Source organism: Citrus clementina, unplaced genomic scaffold, assembly GCF_000493195.1.
Source record: "Citrus clementina cultivar Clemenules unplaced genomic scaffold, Citrus_clementina_v1.0 scaffold_3, whole genome shotgun sequence".
NCBI lineage: Eukaryota > Viridiplantae > Streptophyta > Magnoliopsida > Sapindales > Rutaceae > Citrus > Citrus x clementina.
The window spans coordinates 8325468-8345492 of NW_006262339.1; the positions used below are offsets into that span (position 1 = coordinate 8325468).

Sequence of the window (20025 nt, forward strand, 5' to 3'; positions counted from 1 at the left end):
GTGTAAATTTAGCTTTTTACCGCATTTTGAGTTTCAAGGATAAAATAGTCAATTTGCCACAATTCTGTTAAATTTATAATGGAAGTTAATAGATTGGTGGACGGCATAAATGTTTTCTCAACTTAGGGTATACAAGTAATATACTTAAAAAGTGTTGTAGCACATTTAATACTGGTGTCATTTAAGGCTATTTGGCTGATAATTTCTCTAAAATTTAACATGTTAAATTTTAAATTATCCTTGTGATGTTGTAACTTTTCAACCGAAGCTAACAATTTGGTCAGATGATGCATATTAAAAATTTAAGTTAAATGAATAATATAACTTAAAAATATTATAATATTTTAGGGAAATTATCAGTTATATACCCTTAAATGACACCAGTATCAAACGTGCTACAACACTTTTCGCTTATATCACTCGTATACCCTAAGTTGACAAAAGAGTTCTGGCATCCACTTTTCCATTTACTACCGTTAAGAATTTAACAAAATTTGAGCAAAATGACTATTTTACCCTTTAAACTCAAAATGAGGTAAAAAAATAAATTTACCTTGAAAATTAATGTAAATTTTTAATACATAATTTTTTTTATTTTGTTATTAATAATACATTTTTTTATTAAAAAAATATGAATTATTAATTGTACATATTATTAATAATTATCCATAAAAAATATTCATCTTATACCATAAAAAATTATTAACAATATATTATTTACAATTATACATATTATACCATAAAAAATTTAAGTTTGGGCTTGGAGGAGTAGATCTTCAATAATTTAGGTTAAATTTTGAAGGAGTAGATTCAGTTGTAAAGTAACTTTGTTTTTAGCAATTATTAACAATTATCTGATAAATGGGATGACATGTCATTTTTATCAAAATATATCATATGCCATGTCATTTTACTAGGTAAATGGGATGATATGTCTTTTTTTAAAAAAACTAGATTACCCTTATGACGTCAGCGCTCGCAAACGGCAGTTAACGGATTGGTGGACGGCAGAAGTGTTTTGTCAACTTAGGGTATACGAATGATATACTTGAAAAATATTGTAGCACGTTTGATATTGTTGTTATTTAAGGGTATATGGCTGATAATTTTCTAATATTTTATAATAACAGAGTAATTTAAGAATTGACAGCTGATAATTTACTAATAACTAATTTGAAAATGAAATTAAAAATTTGGCAACTGAAATTTCGAAAAAAAAAAAAAATCAAAAGTGGATGGGCCCGCCAGCGATGTCATACACATAAGGAAACGATCACATATACGTGGGGCCCACATGATTTTGAATGCTCACTACGTTAAAATCCCACTCTCTCCTTCCCTCATTTTGCTTCAGATCTGATCCAAGCAGCACACAGCACTCACGCAGGGCAAGAATCGGGTGAGTGAGCGAGCGAGCAAGCGAGCTAATTCTTTTCTTTTAATTTTTTGTTATATTTTCCCGTCCTTTCTCGGCTACCAAACAGAATTTTAGGTTTTCAGATTTGTTTATTTTACATTTTTTTTCCAAGTTTATCTGATTTGATCTGTTCTCTGGCTGTTTTAAAACCACATTTCATCATTAGGCATACTTCTGTGAGGATAAAAACCTTAGATGTCCATATCAAAAAATAGCATGCTTAATTTAATGTTTTGATGTTGATTTTAAGGCTTGGTTTTGCTTAGATTATCTGATAATGACATTTATTATTATTATTATTATTATTATTATTATTATTATTATTATTATTATTATTATTATTATTTGCTATAATTTTATGTTGATTTTAGGTTTACGTTGCTCTTTAAGGCTTAGATTACTTCTGTTTTCTTAAATAAAAATTCATTAAATTAATGCCTCATGTAGATTTTTATTTGATACTTTGGTTGTTTGTGGGGAAACCTTACAAATTCTTATTTGATCTGGCTCTTTTGTATCTTCCGATGCGGCAGGAAAATTTTGGATGTCATTTGCTTTTCATAATTTTGTTGTTTTTCTTGATCTTTTTTGGATCTAGTTTTTGTAAAATTTTACATCAGGGCTAATGATTAGAGGAACTATCTTAAGTTTGAGCCAGGCTGGGTTAGTCTTTGAAGACTTGTTTATGCCCTAATTTCATGTTACATCAACTCTGGAATGTTGGTTGAAATTTGTAGTGGCTAACACTTGCGTTGCATTTACTTCTGTTGCAAAATTAGTGCAGGATCTAGGATTTGTTAGATAAAAGTTCAAGAGAGAGATTATGGGTCGTGGAGTCAGCAGCGGTGGAGGACAAAGTTCTTTGGGGTACCTTTTTGGAACCGGAGAGGCTTCTCCGGCAAAACCCACTCCGAAAACTACCGAAGTTCCTCGGAGCCAAGTTGAGCCTGCAAACACTGGAGCTTCTCAAAATGCTACCACAGCTGCACCAGCAGCAGCACCACCTGCAGAACCACCTGCAGAAGTCAATAAGCAGATTCCAGCTGGAGTTCCAGGGAACAATGCCAACAACTATTTTCGCGCTGATGGGCAGAACTGTGGCAATTTCCTCACTGTATGATCTTAGTTATAACCGTCTTCTGTTACTTGATATGTGTTGTGTATCAAATCATTACTAAACTTCATATTTTTAACCCACTTGCATTTCTTCTACTGGTGCAAGCATGTATCATTTGGCTTATTATTTTAAATAAAGATTAATTTTCATGTAAAGATTAATATCACATTTGCATCTTTCTAATGTATGTTTTCAGACACACGAGTTTCATTTGATGTTTGATATCTTTTCTTTTTGACAGGATCGTCCTACAACTAAGGTGCATGCGGCCCCTGGTGGAGGATCTTCCTTGGATTACCTGTTTGGCGGTAATGAAAAATGAGGCCCCAGGTTGAGGTCGGAACCTTTGCTGACGGATGCTTTAGCGACCTTTGAAGTTCAGGCAAAACAATTTCTGAATCTGTTAGATAATGGGAGATAATTTTATTTGCATCGTGTAATATACTTTTATCTTGGAGGATGTGTTGGGTTCTGCTGAACAGCTTAGACTTTGAAACTTAAAATTTGGCATGTGTGAACAGCTTCACCATCCCATTGGCAATGTAACAAAAGATGATTAATCGTGCATTTCATTTCCATAGTTTCTTCTTATATTAGAGGGGAGCCATACAGTATGATTCTCTCGGTTCCCATAAGAGATGCTCAAATGAGAATTTTCATTTCGTCATGTTTATTTTGATTAAGATCCTAATCCGATACTATATTATATACCGAATAGAAAGAAAGCCGTGGAAATCCTATTTTACTATATTGACGAACCATATGGTTCACCATGACTTTTTTCCTTCTTATTTTTTTTAATATTACCAATTGAACCAACACCAACAATGCCGCCAATGGGGTCGTTGTCAATTCATACGCCCAATAATCTTGAGCACATGAGTTTGAGTCCTAATTAAGTTTATTTGGCTCTCCATTTTAGGAACAGAATAAATTTTTCTCTAATATTAAGAGAGTGTTCTTATTCTGCTCTGTCATAATAAAATCATGAAGGAGAATCTTGATTGCTACTGGTTGTAAATATCAATAAAGTTCTAATCGTAATATATCATTATTTAAAAAAAAACACCAACAATATCGATGAAGATTAGTACAAATATGTTTTTATGACATTTCATAATGTGAAATGAAATCCAGCGATGAAAAATATTCATACAAATAATTGGATAGATGGTTATAAATACTTATAATACAGGCACAAAGTATAAAAAAGAAAAAATAATTCATTTGAAAAATTATCTCTGCAACACCTCTGATTTTTCATATGTATATCTAATTACTATAAATTTTATTTTTAAACTTATATTAATTAACCATTTTGACACTAACAAATAACCATTTATCCCAAAATGAACTAAAAGACCATTTTATTTTACAAAATTTTTAAAAATTATAATTACAAGAATGCCCATAAATTTAATAAAACAAATAAATCTCAAAATTTAAGATGTTAATTTTTATAATTATAAGTTCATTTAAAAATTATCATGTTAATATTTAAAAATTATCATGTTAATTTTTTAGAATTATAATTTTATTTAATTTTACAATTAAATTAAGTATATGAAAGTTTCTTAATTTAATTATAGGAAAATTCATAATAATTATAGGAAGTTTTTCTCTTCATGTTAATTTTTGTAAACTTTCCTATACTTATTTTAACTACAAAAAATTAAATGAAATTATAATATTTAAATAAATTTATAATTATAAAAAATTAACATGTAAATTTTAAAATTTATTTATTTTATTAAATTCATAGATATTTTTATAATTATAACATTATTATTTTTTAAAATTTTGTAGAATAAAGTAATTTTTTAATTCATTTCGGAATAAAATGATCAATTGTTGGTGTCAAAGTTGTTGATTGATACAAGTTCCAAAATAAAAATGGTTCTAAGACCATGGCAAAATTTTGCGGTGGTTAGATGTATATATGATAAAATAAAAATAGGTAAGAGATAATTTCCCTAAACATTTTAAAACCAAGAAGAATCATGACTAGCTCTTCTGAGATGGAAGTTACCATACATTAAGATAATTTCCGCCTGAAGTAACAAAATTCTTTTGAGATAACATTCTTAGGGAACAATATTGCATTAGCTCCACCAGAGAGATGTCAACAAAAACACGCAGTGCCCCCGCATCGGATAAATGGTTAATGTATTTTGCTGGAAAGCAACTGAGTCCTTCCCGGCAATGAAGTGATACCATAACAATCACCAAGTCCGGCCATGCAATTCCTTTTCCCCTCAGTGTATGGAGCAATTGGGGTTGAAGCTAAAACTAACCAAGAGAGATCACCATACAACTAGTCAGTCAGGTTTTCAAATAGCTAACAAATCATCAGAGAAGAGAGAACCAGCTGGTAGAATGGAAAGAAGTGCTAGACGGCAGAAGATAACACCAGTTAGCAGGTCTTTTATCACACAGGTCAAATGATGAGTCTATTACCACCTTGAAGCGTTGAATTTACAATGGCTTGTGGTTAGTATTGTAATTTTGTTCAGTAGTCATCTCAAACAGTTAAAAAGGCCATGTTCTCTTATCAAATTGGTTCTGCTGGATCTGTGACACACTCAGCAACTGGTATCTTGACATCTGCAAACACAAACAGGTCACTTGTTCATCAGAAACACCTCTAGCATTTGAAAAAATATATTCTGAATCTTAAAAATGAACTATACGCACATTAAAATTATCTAAACACTGATGAAAATCAGATTTTGTTTCGCTATAATGCATTTAAAAATCAATTTTTTTTATCCGGCACAATTCAAATGTACAAGCTTGTTTCAGTTAACAACTCCTTCAAAGAAATTAGTCCGGGTCATGTCCAAGCAGAACCACGTGTAGCACAAGACATTCATACCTTTGCTCAGCAACAAAGTGGCAGAGTCCTTATCTGTGGAGCATATAGCCTCTTTAGGGACCTCAGTGGTGGAGCTTGGAGCATTAGTTGTCCTATCATCATTTAAATTCAACTGAGCAATTGATGGTTCTGAATCTACGGGATCCTGCACAAAGATACAACAAGAGTTTGACGAAGCTCAAGAAGTTGACAAGACAAGGTAATCTCGTAAGTGTCATAATGAACAAAGAAAACCAAGCAACAAGTACTTATGCATTTAGCATTGAAGACATGGATCTGTTTAGCCACAAAACTACGGTGTGGTACTGCTGGAGTCACAGATAGAGAAGGAAGGATAACTAATTGAAAGATGTGACTTTCAAAAGCTAACCACTTCCACTTGAATGGTGTAATTTTAATGATTGGTAAAACGCATTCTGACAGTCACCCAACAACTGAAGAAACGTTAAATCCAAAAGAATTTACATAAATCACACAAATCCTTACCAGAATATATACAATTACCATAGATAAGTCAAATTAGTTAATTTGCAGATCTTATGGGTGGCAGCTTTTAACCCAAACAATGCTCTTAATTTAGTATTCCTAACCAAATATCTAGTCTTCAATTACCACACGAATCAAAGATAAAAAGAATGTACAACCTTTACAGGCTGAAAAGCATCAGAATGTGCAGGATTCTTCATATCTGGAGCAGCAGCAGCAGCTCCCTCGTGAGATGTGAATTCCTTTACTTGAACTCCATCAACTTGTTCCTGATCCATTCCATCCTGCCTGAGGGCTTTAAAAGCTTTTGAATTGCTGTTGCAATCACCATTCAACATTGCACCACCAATTTCCCCAACGGCCCGTTTCCTGATGAGAACACAATATAGAAACGTTTCCTGATGAGAATACAATATAGAAAGACATAAACAAAACTAAAAAAATATAGTTGGGGAAAAAGGGAAAAAAAAAGAAGATGGAAATTGTGATTATGTTCATACCTACTAGAATTATGATTAGTTGTGCTGGCAGAGGTTGGTTTGTTAGCAAATAATATACCACGGAGAGGCTTTCCATCTATAGTAGTTTCAATAGTATATCCAAGAGGGAAGCTTTCAGTAACCTTAGCTTGAAATGTCTTCTTCCCTTCATTTAATGGAAAGTTATTTCTTCCTGCAATTAAACACTAATAAATACAGTACACAACAAGCATTCCCTAGGAAGTGAAAAAAGTTTAACCCAACAATAAGACTGTGTTCTTAATTAAGTAGAGAGCAAAATGAATGACAACATATCAGCATCGTGACAAGAATGTGACACACCAAAATGATTTATCAAATATGCAGAAAGCATACCCACAAACCACATCACTGCAAAAGTCATCCAAGCATGAGAGTGCATGCACACATTCTGAGGAAAAGATAACCACGTATCATCAGGAAAAAGTCCTAAGTTCCCATTACCAACCTTGGCTCTTAAGAGGTAACCTAATATATCATCTTATATCTCAAACCAGGCATTCAATGGCCATTGCAATCAATAAGTTGCATGTAGAACACCTAAGGTGTAATAAATGCTTCCAGAGAACAGCTCCAGCAAAGTATTAGTCTTCGTCACTAGGCTTACTCATAAAATTGTTTTCTTTTTAATTTAAAAAGAAAAAAAAAAACTCTGGTCTCTAATCAATTTTAGATTTAAAAGAATCGACCAAAGGAACACCTCTTTTCCAAGGATCATATTTTGGAGTCAATTAGTCCCCAAAGCTCCACAAGATAACATAGGTTCAATATAGTTAACTAAATAAAATGACCTTGGATTTCAGAAAGGAGTCCCAAATGAAACACTTCTTGGGCTAAAGCAACACTAAGCTCATACATTTTCAAAGTCAGCTTATCCGAACGGCGAGCAACCTGCCGCTGCTAAAAAGGCAGCTTAATTCTCACATTTGTTTCTCTTCTGATTGCCAAACAGCAACGGTTGCATTTGGTAGCAGAAGATTATTGATTCCTAGATGACATGGTTATCAGAAATAATTGAAAAAGGATGAGAGATTAATTGAAAATTGAATGCATGTTACGAATTACTAAAGACAGATCCTCATTTTCCAAATTAACTAAAAGCAGGTAGCAAATGTCCAACTAGTACGCTTGGAGTTTCCTACTCCAAAATTGAAGTCTTTCTTTGATAAGAAACAGCAACCGAATAACACCCTCATAAGCGATCATCTGATTTCTATACTTTCCAGTGATTTTATTCTTTCAAAGTAAAGCATGAACCAGCATAGAAGTTAACCTTAACAAACTCTGCTGTGCTTGAAGAAAACAGATAATCTAAGCACTACACCATAAATTTTCTTTCAGTAATAATTCTGCAGTATCCCAATTACACTACCATCCTATTCCACACGTTTTGTGGTTAGGCAGATATTTGGAGTGCATTCTATTAAACTAAATAAATACAAACAAAAAGGAAAAGGTTGAATGTATCATTTTTCCTTTCCAATCAAGACAAATAGAACCATAATCAAAATGCTTTTGCAGAAGGAAGGCAAGGGAATAGGTAAGAACAACAATTCCAGTGTACACACGCCTAAAGTGTTTTTTAATCCAAGCCTTCAATCTATCGTTTCAAAATCCTGTATGACGTGTTAAATGCAGTACTTTTGGAAGCATTAACAATTATAATCAATTATGAACAAAAATATTAGCATAATGACCAAATTACTGAAGCGCTCAAGTCATTCTTAGTATTGGCATAAGGTCAACTCTAACAACAACCAATTCAAATAGTTACTCATAAAGCAGTCATTTCAATATTTGTAGTAGAACCTAAAAAAGATCAAAAGTTGGTAAAAATAATTCTTACTTGGTTCACCATAACTCAATAAAGGTGTAGGTTGGTGCACATCAGAGATCGTGTCAATTCTAACGAGAGCTCTATCATGGACTGGAGTAAAATTTTGTTCTTGGCATTTTAGCTTCAATTGCTTCCTTAGGGACAACTTCTCTAACTTCCTCTCATTTACAAGTCCTAGAATCAGATATTAAACTTAATTAGCAACAAATACATCTTTGTATAAGTAATATACAATATCTCAAAGCTAAAATCCTATAATATACAAGACATCTTACTTAAAAACCAGGAGAAATTCCAGAACCAAATCATCACTTGGAACCAGCTAAAATTTAATTCAGAGTAAATAGAAAAGAGTAGCTGAACCTGTGTACAAGTAATACATGTCATCCAGTGCCTCAAGACTCTTATTGCAACCGCCTATGAACACAAGGACGCCACCCTTCAGGGGATCCAAACAATCCCCAGCCACAGAGAATCTAGCAGAAGGCCCTTCACCCGTAGTAATCACCTTTGTCCATAAACCAGAATCTGCATTGGGAAACAGAAGATATGAATGATAAAAGGTAAATGCATAAAAGTATCAACTATAAGCCTCTGGAATAAAATTTAGTTAAAATTAAAATAATGCACCAATGTGTACAGTTCAATCATTCATCATGGTATGGAACATTTTCAAGACAGGAGAAGAAAATAAATAAATTTGATAGTTGTTAATTGTTATCACTAATTACATCAAACTTACCAACATCAATCATATAGAGATCATCATATAGGTTTTGGGAATCTGTAAATCCACCAAACACAAATAAATTCTTGCCAAATGCAACAGTGGAATGACCAGCTCGAGGTGACAACACCATGCCAGAAGTGTTCAACTCCTTCCAAGTAAGTGTGTCTAATAATATAGAGAATAACACCAACATAAATATTAAAAAGCAGCAATACTATGCAAAATTGAGATATTGCAAACCGGATTAAGCAATTAATATAAGAAGTTTTCTAATAAATAGACAACCAGCCACGTATACAGGAAAAATCTAAAACCTGTATCAAGGATATGGACATCAGACAAATAATAATCATGTCCATCTTCACCACCAATCACAATGATCTTATTCTTCCAAGATGAGCACGTATGACTATCACGTGCAGATGGAGGATTGCCAGATGTTGTAGCACGTTTCCACACAAAGGTTTCTGCAAGAGAGGAAAAAGGATGAAATGAAACATTTCCTTTGCTATATGTATCAATGGGACACCAAATGTGGGTAAACATCCAATGAACTGTTCACTCCAAAGCAATACCACATTACAAATAACAAACTGCCTCACCCCCTGAGTACTTCCACATGTTCTCTCAGGTAACATTCACACAAAATAAGAAATTTAACACTATTATATTCGATATTCACTATCTAGATGCACATGAATGCATTATGACTGCAAATTAGAATCTAAGCGATCAAAACCAACATAGGCTAATTGTTTAGTAACCAACAGAAAATAGACAAATTCACCTGTATTCAATATGTAAAGATCACTGTAATATACTTCATCATTTGTATTAGAGGATTTTCCGCAACCACCAAATATGAAGAGTCGTTTACCAACGAGGGCCGCACTATGACCCTCCCGTGCCTCCGGCCCTTCACCTCTTACACTTGGAGATATCCATGTGTGTGAAGCTACAATTATGACAGACACAATATAAAGAGTCATACATATAAAACATACAACAAAACAAGATTAGGAAACATAACTTACAATAAATCCTCAGACTTAAACAGTTTTCTCTCATCAGTCTACTTTCAGAAAATAATTATTACTCTAGCAAATTGCCAATGTATAAATCAACAAACACGCAGGTAAGATATTGCCATTTGAAACAAAAGACAAATTGAAGGTGAAAAAAGTAAGGCGGCAGACAAGACTTACAAGTGTCTAATATATGCAGATCTCTAAGAGGATTCATTCCATCTGTACCACCAAAAACATAGAGATTTTCCCCAACAGTCGTACAACTGTGGCTGTCCCGCGGAGCGGGCGGGCTGCCCTTTATCACCGGCTGGCTCCACGTCTGATTAACTGCAAAGCAGCTATTTAGAATGTAAGAACATGCAACAACAAAAAAGCTGTCAAATACAAGAAGTGCAGCTTTAGAAAGGAAAAATAAGATGAAGTCCCAGCAAGAGAATAGCAGAAAATGCTATGCACTAACATTCATATGTTGGCACGACTCAAAAATTTGCAACAACCCAAATGGAAATGGATTCCAAATGTGGCACTGACGCTAAACTCACAAGCCACAAGAATTAAAAGACATAACAAAAAAGAACAGTATTCATGCTACAATAGAAAACCCTACATACATAGTTAAAAAGAAAACCTAAAAAATCATTTCTATATCAGACCCACAAAAGCACTAATGCCAATAATCTCTGCAAACCAAGAAGCAATCACAACATTAACTCCCAACAACAAAAACTTATAACTATCCATCAAAATAAACCCAGCATAAACCCTAAAATTACCAACTTTTTTAAAACAAGAATCAATCAAACACTACACCCATTTAGAAAAAAAAATGCAATTTTTGCAACTGCACTAAACAAAATATAAACCAAAATGCAAACTTTAAGAACAGGCACTTATTATAAATATTAAAAGAAGGGGGGGGGGGGGGGGGAAGAACAAGAATCTGGGAAAATAAAAAGAAGGTACCAGTATCAAAAACGTGAACTTGGTTAGTTTGGCAGTTATCTTTGCCATAGCCACCAAAAACATAAAGAAATCTGCCTCCTTTAATGGCGTTGCAAGTGTGGCCCCATCTCTTGCCTGGACCTGAACTTGATATTTCACTTGAGACTAATTGTTGAGCCACTAATGCTTGTGGGCTCTTCGGCTGGACCTTTTCCCACCTCATTTTTTTCAAAATTTATTTTTCTTTCCGAGAAAAATCTCCAGTTTATCAGAAAGTTCAAAAATTTTCTCGAGAAAGTGGCAGAAGGGAGAAATGGGGGTTTTTTTTTTTTAATTTATGGTGATTAAGTGGATTTTGAGTTCATGCAGAAAATAAATAAATAGATAAATAAATAAATGAGAGACTAAAAAAGTGTAATAGGAAGAAGAGAAAAATGAGCAAAGAGACCTGAAACTGAAAGGGTGAAATTTTTTCTTAATTTATACTTTTAATTTTGGTTTAGTCAAAAACCTAAGGATTAGAAGCAGATAGGGAGAGAGTGTGTGTCTTCTTAATTCTGATGGGTGAGATGGAAATTAAAAACACGCTGACGGGACACGTGTCGCGTAGAGAATGGCTTGATATAGGGTTCTTTTGTGGGATGGGGCCAGAGGAGCTTGGTACATAAAGCTAACGTGGACCTCAAAGAAGGCTAGAGAGACAGGTGTCAAACTCAGAACGCTTTGACGTGTGACCGTCGTACTTGCTTGTAGATTGATAAATGGATAATTTTTAAAAACCTCCCATGAGGTTTGGACTTGTTGCAAATAAATGGCGAGAATTTATTTATTTGTAAAAAATCTTTTACTGTCAGTTAATTTTAATATTGACCGTTAGTTGACTGTGCAAAGATAATATTACCCTTAACAACAGTTTGTAGATAAAAATAACTAAAAAAAAATTAAAATTATTGGTTATTTTATCCTATTTAAATTATTAATATTTTCTTAAAGTTCCTACAAGAAAGATAAAATTTAAAATTTAAAAAATCCTCTTTAAATTATTGATATTTTTTTAAAGTTCATACAAAAAAGATAAAATTAAAAACTTGAAAATAAAATAGTTATAATCTTTACCTATGATATTGTAAATCTTTGAAATTGACAAGGATAAAATTGTCAAAAAAGAAGGTTTGTACTTTTTGCACCAACAATTTTAATTTTTTTTAGTTATTTCCGTTTACAAACTGTTGTTAAGGGTAATATTGTCTTTGCACGGTCAACTAACGGTCAATGTTAAAGTTAACTGACGGTAGGGGATTTTTTATAAATAAACAAATTCTCGCCATCTACTTGCAACAAGCTCAAACCTCAGGGGAGGTTTTTAAAAATTACCCATTGATAAATGGATTTGCCATAGTATTTAGGGGCCAATCTTGTAATATTATCACGAATTGTCACACTCACCCACACCAAAATCTAATTTTAATAAAAACACCCTGCTATTTACTTGTCTCGTGTTGTTAATTGATTCAATAATGTTTGTATTGTGGTGTTCAATTAGTTTTATTTAGTGTATTACTTAAGTTTAAATTTCAAGAAAAGTGAAGAGTTCAAAAATTTTTCATCCCCTCTCAAAAATCATAGGAAGAAGGAACAACAAACAAACGACAAAGAGTGGCCAAAAGGGATCCTGTTCCTGCCTACGCATGCTCTTCCTCTGTGCATAATTAAGATTCATATGGTTGATGATGGTACGTGCAAACTGGCTATTAATTAATTAAACAGCGGCTGACTTATTATATGCATTTTTCCAGACAGAGCCCTTATCTTAGACCCTGTTCCCTAGAGAGTAGACTCAGCAGCGTATCTCGTAAAGGAAAACTGAAAGGAGTTGATGAATTGCTTTAACAAGCTTCACTGTATAAATGCTGCACTTAATGCCTGGGCTTTTGCATAAGTTCATGCCGACAATTTTGTTTAAAGGAGCCGCTGCTCTGCTCTGCTCTGCTTCTGTTTAAAGAGATACCCAAGTTATGGCTGGCTGGTTTCATATTAAAGTTGCATATCTTTTTATCTGCTTTGTGTCAAATTATTAAGCGACGAGCAAGCATTGTATGTATGTTTAACAGCTAAGGCAAAAACAATTGTCTTTTTCTATATATATATATATATATATTATCAATCACTATTCCCAAGATTCAGAAGCAATTTCAATTTTCTCAACCTAGGTTATGACTAATGATTTTTTCTTTCTTTTTCTTTTTTTGAATTTTTGAAGATGAAATGCAGGTGAACCCAGTTGTTATTCACACTTTTAAGCCTAAGAAGCCATATCAATTTTTTAAACGAATCTAGGGACCATAGGAAAGAAATAAACATACTGCAGAGAAGGCTGTATCAATTTTTAATTTTCACTCTGTATGGTAAATTAAATAATTGGCATATCCACCAGTAATTCAAACCTCTTCTTTTAATTCGACCCAGTACTGTAGCTGCTGCTGCAACAGCTCGTTTACAAGAACTAATAAGAGTTAGCAGATCAACCGATTTAAAATCCTCTCCTTCTGATTCGTGCCCAAGCTAAAGCTGCAACAGCAGCACCCCCCAAATGAGCTGACCCAGAGATGTTACTATTCCCCTGTAATGAAACAATTCTATCCATTAAATTCACATCAATCTTTATTCATGGTATGGCCTATGCATTGAAAGACCTTGATTTAGTGAGGTCACTGTCGAAAAATGTTAGTGCAAGTAAATCTGCATATGCGTATTTATGTTTCACAAATCACAGCTTGGGAAGAAAAGGCATCTTGGTTCTAAAAGTGGAAAATTTTGCACTGCTTTGCAACATACCTCATAGTTGACCATTTTAAATAACATTAAGTTTCATTAATTAAGGAAATATGTTTCATGAACCATAGAGCCAGAGAAAGATAACAAACATACCTCTATTATCCTTAGCATATCCTTCCCAATTAGAAACACCCCCTATAAAACAAAGCAATATAAATAGATGTTAAAATCAACCTCAAACAATCATGTCATTGCTGATGTAAGTTACAAGCGAACTTACCAGTAAAAAGGCAGGAACAGGTATAAAAAAATCAAAATAGAGCGTAGCCTTTGGATTCAGGAATATATCAAGCAGCATGATAGCATTTACAGCCCCGCTTGCCCCCTAAACGACACAAGTAGAACACCTAAGTCAAGTGTATTTTAATCTCAAACTAGTGCTCCATTTATATATCTAGAAGGTGCAAAAACAGAATTACCGATAGGAATCGGTGAAATAACTTAAATTTTTAATGCTTTCCTTCGTCTTCTATCAAACAAACATAACCTCGGAAATGCATTCAACATGGTAAGCAAAGAACGAGGGCAAACACTGCTTTTATTTAGGAGCACCACCAAGATGATCACAGAAAGTCTACTCTTCTAATTGTTATATGATAATAATAGACAAACGAAATATATGAAACAAATATCCAAAATTAAGTGGACAATTAGATAAATTTGTAATAAAGACCAAAAAAAGATATTCAGAAATAATAAAGCTCTTTAGAACGACATAATTTTTTAAAATTCCTCAGAAAATAAAAAGGTGGAAATCTATCGCGTGAAAATCAGTTGTCATTTTCCAAATACATGCAAAAAGAGAAGAACTGGTACCCATAAAAAAAAGGGGGCTGAATTCATGATGAATTCTCACTGATTTCAGAAATATGGTCAGAATGGATTGCAGGAATTATCATTATGAGACAAAGAACACCTTCTAAATTTTTTATTGATTTCAAAAGACAGAACAGGACAAGGCATCACATTCATCCAGTTGCCTACTCTGAATAATTAGAGTGCTTTGTAGTTAAGAAGTCCAAAATCTTACCAATGCTGGAGTCCTGGAAGGGTCCACCACCCACATACCTTGCCGCTGCAAATAGCATAAAATGCGAGTAAGCTAAAGGACAGTGGTTCATCAACAGATCTAAGAAAGTAGCCATAAGTACAACTCCTTATGAAAGTCCACATTTGAATTCCAGGGAACCAAATACAAGATCTTTCCTACTACTGATAAATTAAAAAGGCACTGGACAATCAAGGTCAGATTTTATCCATCAGAGATGTAGCACATTTTATCATACATTAGCTTACACAAACGACTAATCCTATGTTTCAGCATCGCATGGTACCTTAGTGGATATTCAAATCATTTTTGAAACCATTGTACCTTTGATGACATAGCCAAAAATGCATGGTACACTAGATAGAATACTGAACCACCAATTGCCCCCGCCATATACAACTTCAGTAAATATTCAGGTCCAAGGGTTCTTCCAATCTGCCCAATGCAGAACACTTGTATCAAGAAGAGAAAACTCAGCGTTTTACAAACTAGCTCAAGAAAGCTAATTCAAGCTGCCCAAACATGCATTGGAGGTGTAATGAATGTTGATTTGCATGCAAAAGGCAGCAAAGAGTAATATTAGCTGGCTAAATCCTTTAACTGCCTTTCAAATTATAGTTTTTATCCTACTACCATGTATCCACTCACAGTCACTGTTACAATGTCTTACAAAGACATAAATGTTCTTACCAACAAGTAAAATGGCTAATCAACTGAAGATTTAAATTCAAGCAGTTTAGGGAAAATGGAAAGGATAATGATAGTCAAACATACCAGAAATAATTCAATATCATTTCAAAATATAACTTAACATGTTCCATAGGAAACAGACAATATTATGTACTAATTGAAGTCTAACCAGATAATAACAACTGTAACTCTAATGATTTGCATGGTTTTCCTTCTTTCTCAAATTCCCAAATGAGTTTCAGCAATTTATTTTCCTAATTTTTAAGAAAATATGTTTTTTCATGCAACCCAAAAAATTTAAATAAAAAAAAAAGTTAAATGAAGGTTTTATGCGAAGGCTCCAGCATAAAACCTATAATTGAAGCCAAAAAGCTTCCCCATTAAAGTGAATCATGTCCATTTTATAACTTATTTCAATTTAAGAATTCTTGTACTAAATGAAGACTCAGAATCAAATGTCCCTGCCTAGATGCATTGACCGTGGGAATTAACAGATATAAGCCATCATTTTAAATGATTAGATGCAAAGATATCTAACTATCCCAATTCATTGTTTCTAGAGAGTATAAAACCTCGATAAATTATAACCTCAATTAAGTAATAGGTTTTGCAAAATAATATTTCAATTAATTAATATTCGCATAATTAATAATTTTTTCTTGCTTGCAATGCTATTAGTTTATCGAGGTTTTAATGATGGTCTCTGTATATCCTAATAAAGGTGTAAAGACAAAAGATAGCTTCTTGAATTAACTCACTCTTGTAAAATTCATTATCTAGGTGACCTTTATCTAACTGTATGATAAGGTTTGAAACATGAAAAAACCAACTAAACTGAAGGAGCTTTGTCAGTGTTAAATAGGAGAAAGAAATATAAAAGTTGAACCAAATAATAGATTAAAAGATATGCTACATACACTCATCCCGAAGAAGTAAAGTCCAATCATGTTGGACACAATGTGTTCCACATCAATATGACTGAATGCTGAAGTTATCAACGTGTGCAAACGTCCACTCAAAAAGTTGTCTAATGAAATCTGCTTAGAGAAACATCAATAAGTTAGGATAAAATAAAATTGAAAATTCGGAATATTATTATATTAAGACACCGCATTTTCTAAAAGTTCCATTCTGATTGGTATGCCTTCTAAATCCTCAGCCCAGCATCATACACAACTAAAATTGCTATAATTACAATGCTAAAAGAAATTGTCTTAGGTTTGCTTCATGGATCCAGCACCTTAAAAGACAGTGCATCTTGACAATACAAGAGGGGTTCTACAAACAAAAGCTATATTTTTTTATTATTGGGTTAAATCTAACTGAAGGACTTACAGTAAAGTTATTCGCCATAAACTTGGGATCTGCAATACGCCATAACATGAATACAGCAGTATTAGCTATAATCAAGCCATAAACAACTTCACTAGAGCCATACTGTCGCAACCATGATCTCCTGTAAACAGGAAATGAAATAAATTTACACATCAGAAGTATGATGGGTATTCTACTGTATTCAAATGAAAAGCAACATAAAAGAGACTGCTTGCCACTCCCTTAGCTCAATTGAAGAGATGACAAGGGAAGAGAAAATGGCAGATACATGATAAAAGGCCACCACACAAACTACCAGAGTATGAGGGGAAGGAACATATTGCATTACTCATTAACTAAATACATTATCCAAAGTTAAGGAGCTCAGAGCATTAAGTGATCAGAAATTTTAATGTTAATTCAAAGTGTTGAAGGACAACTTATCACAATACGAGATTGAGCCTGTCTTTCTTCAGAAGACCAAGTCTACCAATTAAACTTTAGGATTGTCATTGAATAATTTATTTATTTTTTAACTATCTTATAAAGGAAATTAGTTAACAAGGCTTCAGACAATGTTAACATTATAGCATTAAAGAGTAGCAAGCTAGAATCAGGATTACAGTTGAACAATCCTGACTGACGCTTGATACCAAGAAAAAGATCTAAGAAATGCTAAACACAGTGTGATTCTTTACGCTCATATTCATCGTTCCAACAGAAACACAATTTGCAGTGCATGTCACTCATCGACTCCTCAAAAATAAAAAGGAAAAACAAATTAGAAATTTGAATACAGACAAATAAATACACACATATATCAAGTGCATATAGTGTTTACAATCAGTTCTGAAAGAAGCAATCGTTGTGCCATTACATATATTTCTATTACAAAATGTACAGAAGGATTGTTACATTTGATCATGGTACCAGAATTCAGAAACCAAAAAAGATAGCAGCGCAGCAAACACGCAGCAAAAATCCAAATATAAAGCTCAAGTACACCAGTTATTATCTTAACTTGAACTGCCTATTAATATTCCAAATACAAATTTATTTTGAATATCCAATAGAGAAAAAAGAATTCACAGAGGGAAAGATGAAGTTTTGGAAAAGAAAGCAGAAGCTTTTGGTTAGATGAAGTAAAACAACAATGTCAGTTAACACTTAAAAGGAAACCACTGTTTGTACGATTGTCATATTTCCTAATGGCACGTGCTGTCCTCTTCTAACTTTTCACCGCTTTACTCTCAACACTCAAATAATAATTAAAAATAAACTCAAAATGAATACAATTACTGAATTTGTTTGGCAGCCGAGAAAGCTAGAGGAAAGTAAAAGATTAAAGAAAAAGAAATGATCAATTAGTTAAAATATCAACTTTTGATACACTCCCTCAGACTTTCTCAGTAAAAAACACACCCGCGAGAAAACAAAAGGAGAGTGGCACCTTACCAGCGATACCTAAAAGACGCAAAGCTTCGTTCAGGAAATTGAGCTCTAAAGAACAAAACTTTCCCATCAAAGAAGCTTTTCCTCAGCTGGGAACTCAACAAACTCGTGAAGAACCGCCTTGCAAGTAATGGGTTGAAGAGAAACGCGTGAGTTTTGAGTGAAAGACTCTGCTGAGACCTCCATGAAAAAGTAGGGTGAAATGGGTGTTTAGAGAAAGATCTCAGAGGGCGTTTTTGGACATTTGGGTGGCAAGTGAAAGGTTTAGAGAAAGTGAAATTGGTGGGATTTTTGAGGAAATTTGATTTTGAGGCAAGTTGCTTGAGAGAGAGAAGCCTCTGCATTTTCTTTTTCTTTTTCTGGTAGTGGAGAAAGAAAATGGTGGATTTTTCAGACTCAGAGAAAGGTTTTGTGTTTGTTTTGGATTTGAGGGAGTATTTTTTGCTTTGCTTGTAGAGGAGGGTACTGGAATCAAAACACAGAAGCAGAGTGATGTTTTACTATTCTGATTAAATATGAATTTGTACTAAATTTTCTGTAAATAAGATCAAATGGTTAAGGTAAATAAATGCTAATTTTGAACATAATTATATTTACATCTATTTAATACTTTTATTGAGGCTGTATAAAGATAAACAAAATGAAACTAAAAAATAAAATAAAATAACCCAACTAAAAATAACAATTTGATACAGTTTTTTAAGTAGAGATTTTATTAATATGGTTTTTATAATTAGAATTTTTATCTAAAAAATTTTAGTTGTTTGGTTGTTAATAAGAACGTTTATTAAAAATTTATGAAATTATTTTAATAAGTAAATTTTTTAAAGTTATATTATGAAAAGAATAAAGTATTTATTTGGTATGATATATTTAATGGTCATGAGTACTTATTTAATCTCATAAGCTCTTATCATAATTTTTGTTATTATTTAATTATTTTTAATAGAATTTTTGAAACTTAAATAAGTTATTTTACCTTTATTTTTAAATGTCAAAATATCTAAAATATTATTTACTTATTTAATAATCTTATTTATTGTTTACATAATATAACTTTAAAAAACTTACCTATTAAAGTAATTTTATAAATTTTTAATAAAATTTTTTATTGACAATCAAATAACTAAATTTTTTTTAGTAAAAGCTCTACTAACAAAAGCTCTATTTAAATAAGTTCTACTTAAAAATTGTACCAAACAGAGGTAAAATAAGATTGTTAAATAAGTAGAGGATATTTTAGATATTTTAACATTTAAAAATAATTTTTCAACCTTTACACTCAAAAGCCCAAAATTTAAGTTTTAACTAGCAAAGACAAAATAATTTATTTAAGCTCTAAAAACTCTATTAAAAAATAAATAATAACAAAAATTATTATAAGAATTTATATAATTAAATAAATACTTATAAGGATTAAATAAATCATACCAAATAGACACGAGGCAAAATAGATTTCTTTTATGGGGAATTGTCACTTTCTCCCCTACAGTAATTAACATATACCATTTATCCCCTTTTTATTTTCATAATAGCCAAAAACCTCATTGACAGCATAAGTTTACAATATTATCCTTATTTTTAACTACTCTTTTATTTATATTTATTATAAATTAAATAAATTACATAAATAGAAACTAAATAAAAAAAATTAAGTATTAAAAACAAGAAATATATGTTTTGATATGAGCAAAAAAATTAATAATAAAACTTTTTCTTGTAATTATTTATTTTGT

General features: G+C 32.5%; 3 protein-coding genes across 9 annotated transcripts; 1 reads left to right on the top strand and 2 right to left on the bottom strand.

Annotated features, from left to right (window-relative positions):
- Positions 1-1293: 1293 nt before the first annotated feature.
- LOC18048401 (protein SPIRAL1-like 3) lies at positions 1294-3181 on the top strand. Of its 2 annotated transcripts, none has more exons than XM_006440719.2 (3): positions 1294-1399; positions 2202-2531; positions 2776-3181. In XM_006440719.2, exons 2-3 carry the CDS (start codon positions 2241-2243, stop codon positions 2854-2856), a joined length of 372 nt encoding a protein of 123 aa, XP_006440782.1. In that variant the 5' UTR covers positions 1294-1399; positions 2202-2240; the 3' UTR covers positions 2857-3181. The 2 variants fall into 2 exon arrangements, with proteins under 2 accessions (XP_006440782.1, XP_006440783.1); XM_006440720.2 differs by having other exon boundaries at positions 1301-1399; positions 2197-2531.
- A 1722-nt stretch (positions 3182-4903) lies between these two features.
- On the bottom strand, positions 4904-11476 carry LOC18048402 (kelch domain-containing protein 3). 3 transcript variants are annotated; one of them, XM_024188255.1, is made up of 11 exons: positions 10972-11476; positions 10186-10335; positions 9768-9935; positions 9295-9447; positions 8993-9145; positions 8614-8778; positions 8260-8424; positions 6396-6540; positions 6054-6264; positions 5410-5554; positions 4904-5138 (listed from the first exon to the last, which is right to left on the bottom strand). In XM_024188255.1, exons 1-11 carry the CDS (start codon positions 11171-11173, stop codon positions 5086-5088), a joined length of 1710 nt encoding a protein of 569 aa, XP_024044023.1. In that variant the 5' UTR covers positions 11174-11476; the 3' UTR covers positions 4904-5085. The 3 variants fall into 3 exon arrangements, with proteins under 3 accessions (XP_024044023.1, XP_006440786.1, XP_024044024.1); XM_006440723.2 differs by having other exon boundaries at positions 6396-6567; XM_024188256.1 differs by having other exon boundaries at positions 6396-6567; positions 10186-10346; positions 10972-11061.
- Positions 11477-13310: 1834 nt separating this feature from the next.
- On the bottom strand, positions 13311-18793 carry LOC18046658 (RHOMBOID-like protein 12, mitochondrial). 4 transcript variants are annotated; one of them, XM_024188577.1, is made up of 8 exons: positions 18302-18793; positions 16859-16979; positions 16441-16560; positions 15158-15268; positions 14816-14860; positions 14006-14110; positions 13879-13920; positions 13311-13570 (listed from the first exon to the last, which is right to left on the bottom strand). In XM_024188577.1, the coding sequence occupies exons 1-8, from the start codon at positions 18631-18633 to the stop codon at positions 13481-13483; spliced, it is 966 nt and encodes a 321-aa protein (XP_024044345.1). In that variant the 5' UTR covers positions 18634-18793; the 3' UTR covers positions 13311-13480. The 4 variants fall into 4 exon arrangements, with proteins under 4 accessions (XP_024044345.1, XP_006440789.1, XP_006440788.1 ...); XM_006440726.2 differs by having other exon boundaries at positions 18293-18792; XM_006440725.2 differs by lacking the exon at positions 15158-15268 and having other exon boundaries at positions 13314-13570; positions 18293-18792.
- Between the last annotated feature and the right edge of the window lie 1232 nt (positions 18794-20025).

What these genes read in the sequence shown, in the direction of transcription:
- LOC18048401 (XM_006440719.2), top strand. Translation starts at nt 2,241, where the DNA reads ATGGGTCGTGGAGTCAGCAGCGGTGGAGGACAAAGTTCTTTGGGGTAC. An exon ending in ACTGTGGCAATTTCCTCACT is followed by an intron (nt 2,532 to 2,775) that starts GTATGATCTTAG and finishes TCTTTTTGACAG; the next exon opens with GATCGTCCTACAACTAAGGT.
- LOC18048402 (XM_006440723.2), bottom strand. Translation starts at nt 11,173, where the DNA reads ATGAGGTGGGAAAAGGTCCAGCCGAAGAGCCCACAAGCATTAGTGGCT. An exon ending in ATGCTTTTCAGCCTGTAAAG is followed by an intron (nt 5,555 to 6,053) that starts GTTGTACATTCT and finishes ATCTTTGTGCAG; the next exon opens with GATCCCGTAGATTCAGAACC. An exon ending in CACTTTGTTGCTGAGCAAAG is followed by an intron (nt 5,139 to 5,409) that starts GTATGAATGTCT and finishes TTGTGTTTGCAG; the next exon opens with ATGTCAAGATACCAGTTGCT.
- LOC18046658 (XM_006440726.2), bottom strand. Translation starts at nt 18,633, where the DNA reads ATGCAGAGGCTTCTCTCTCTCAAGCAACTTGCCTCAAAATCAAATTTC. An exon ending in TTTACTTCTTCGGGATGAGT is followed by an intron (nt 15,269 to 16,440) that starts GTATGTAGCATA and finishes TGCATTGGGCAG; the next exon opens with ATTGGAAGAACCCTTGGACC. An exon ending in TTTTGGCTATGTCATCAAAG is followed by an intron (nt 14,861 to 15,157) that starts GTACAATGGTTT and finishes TGCTATTTGCAG; the next exon opens with CGGCAAGGTATGTGGGTGGT.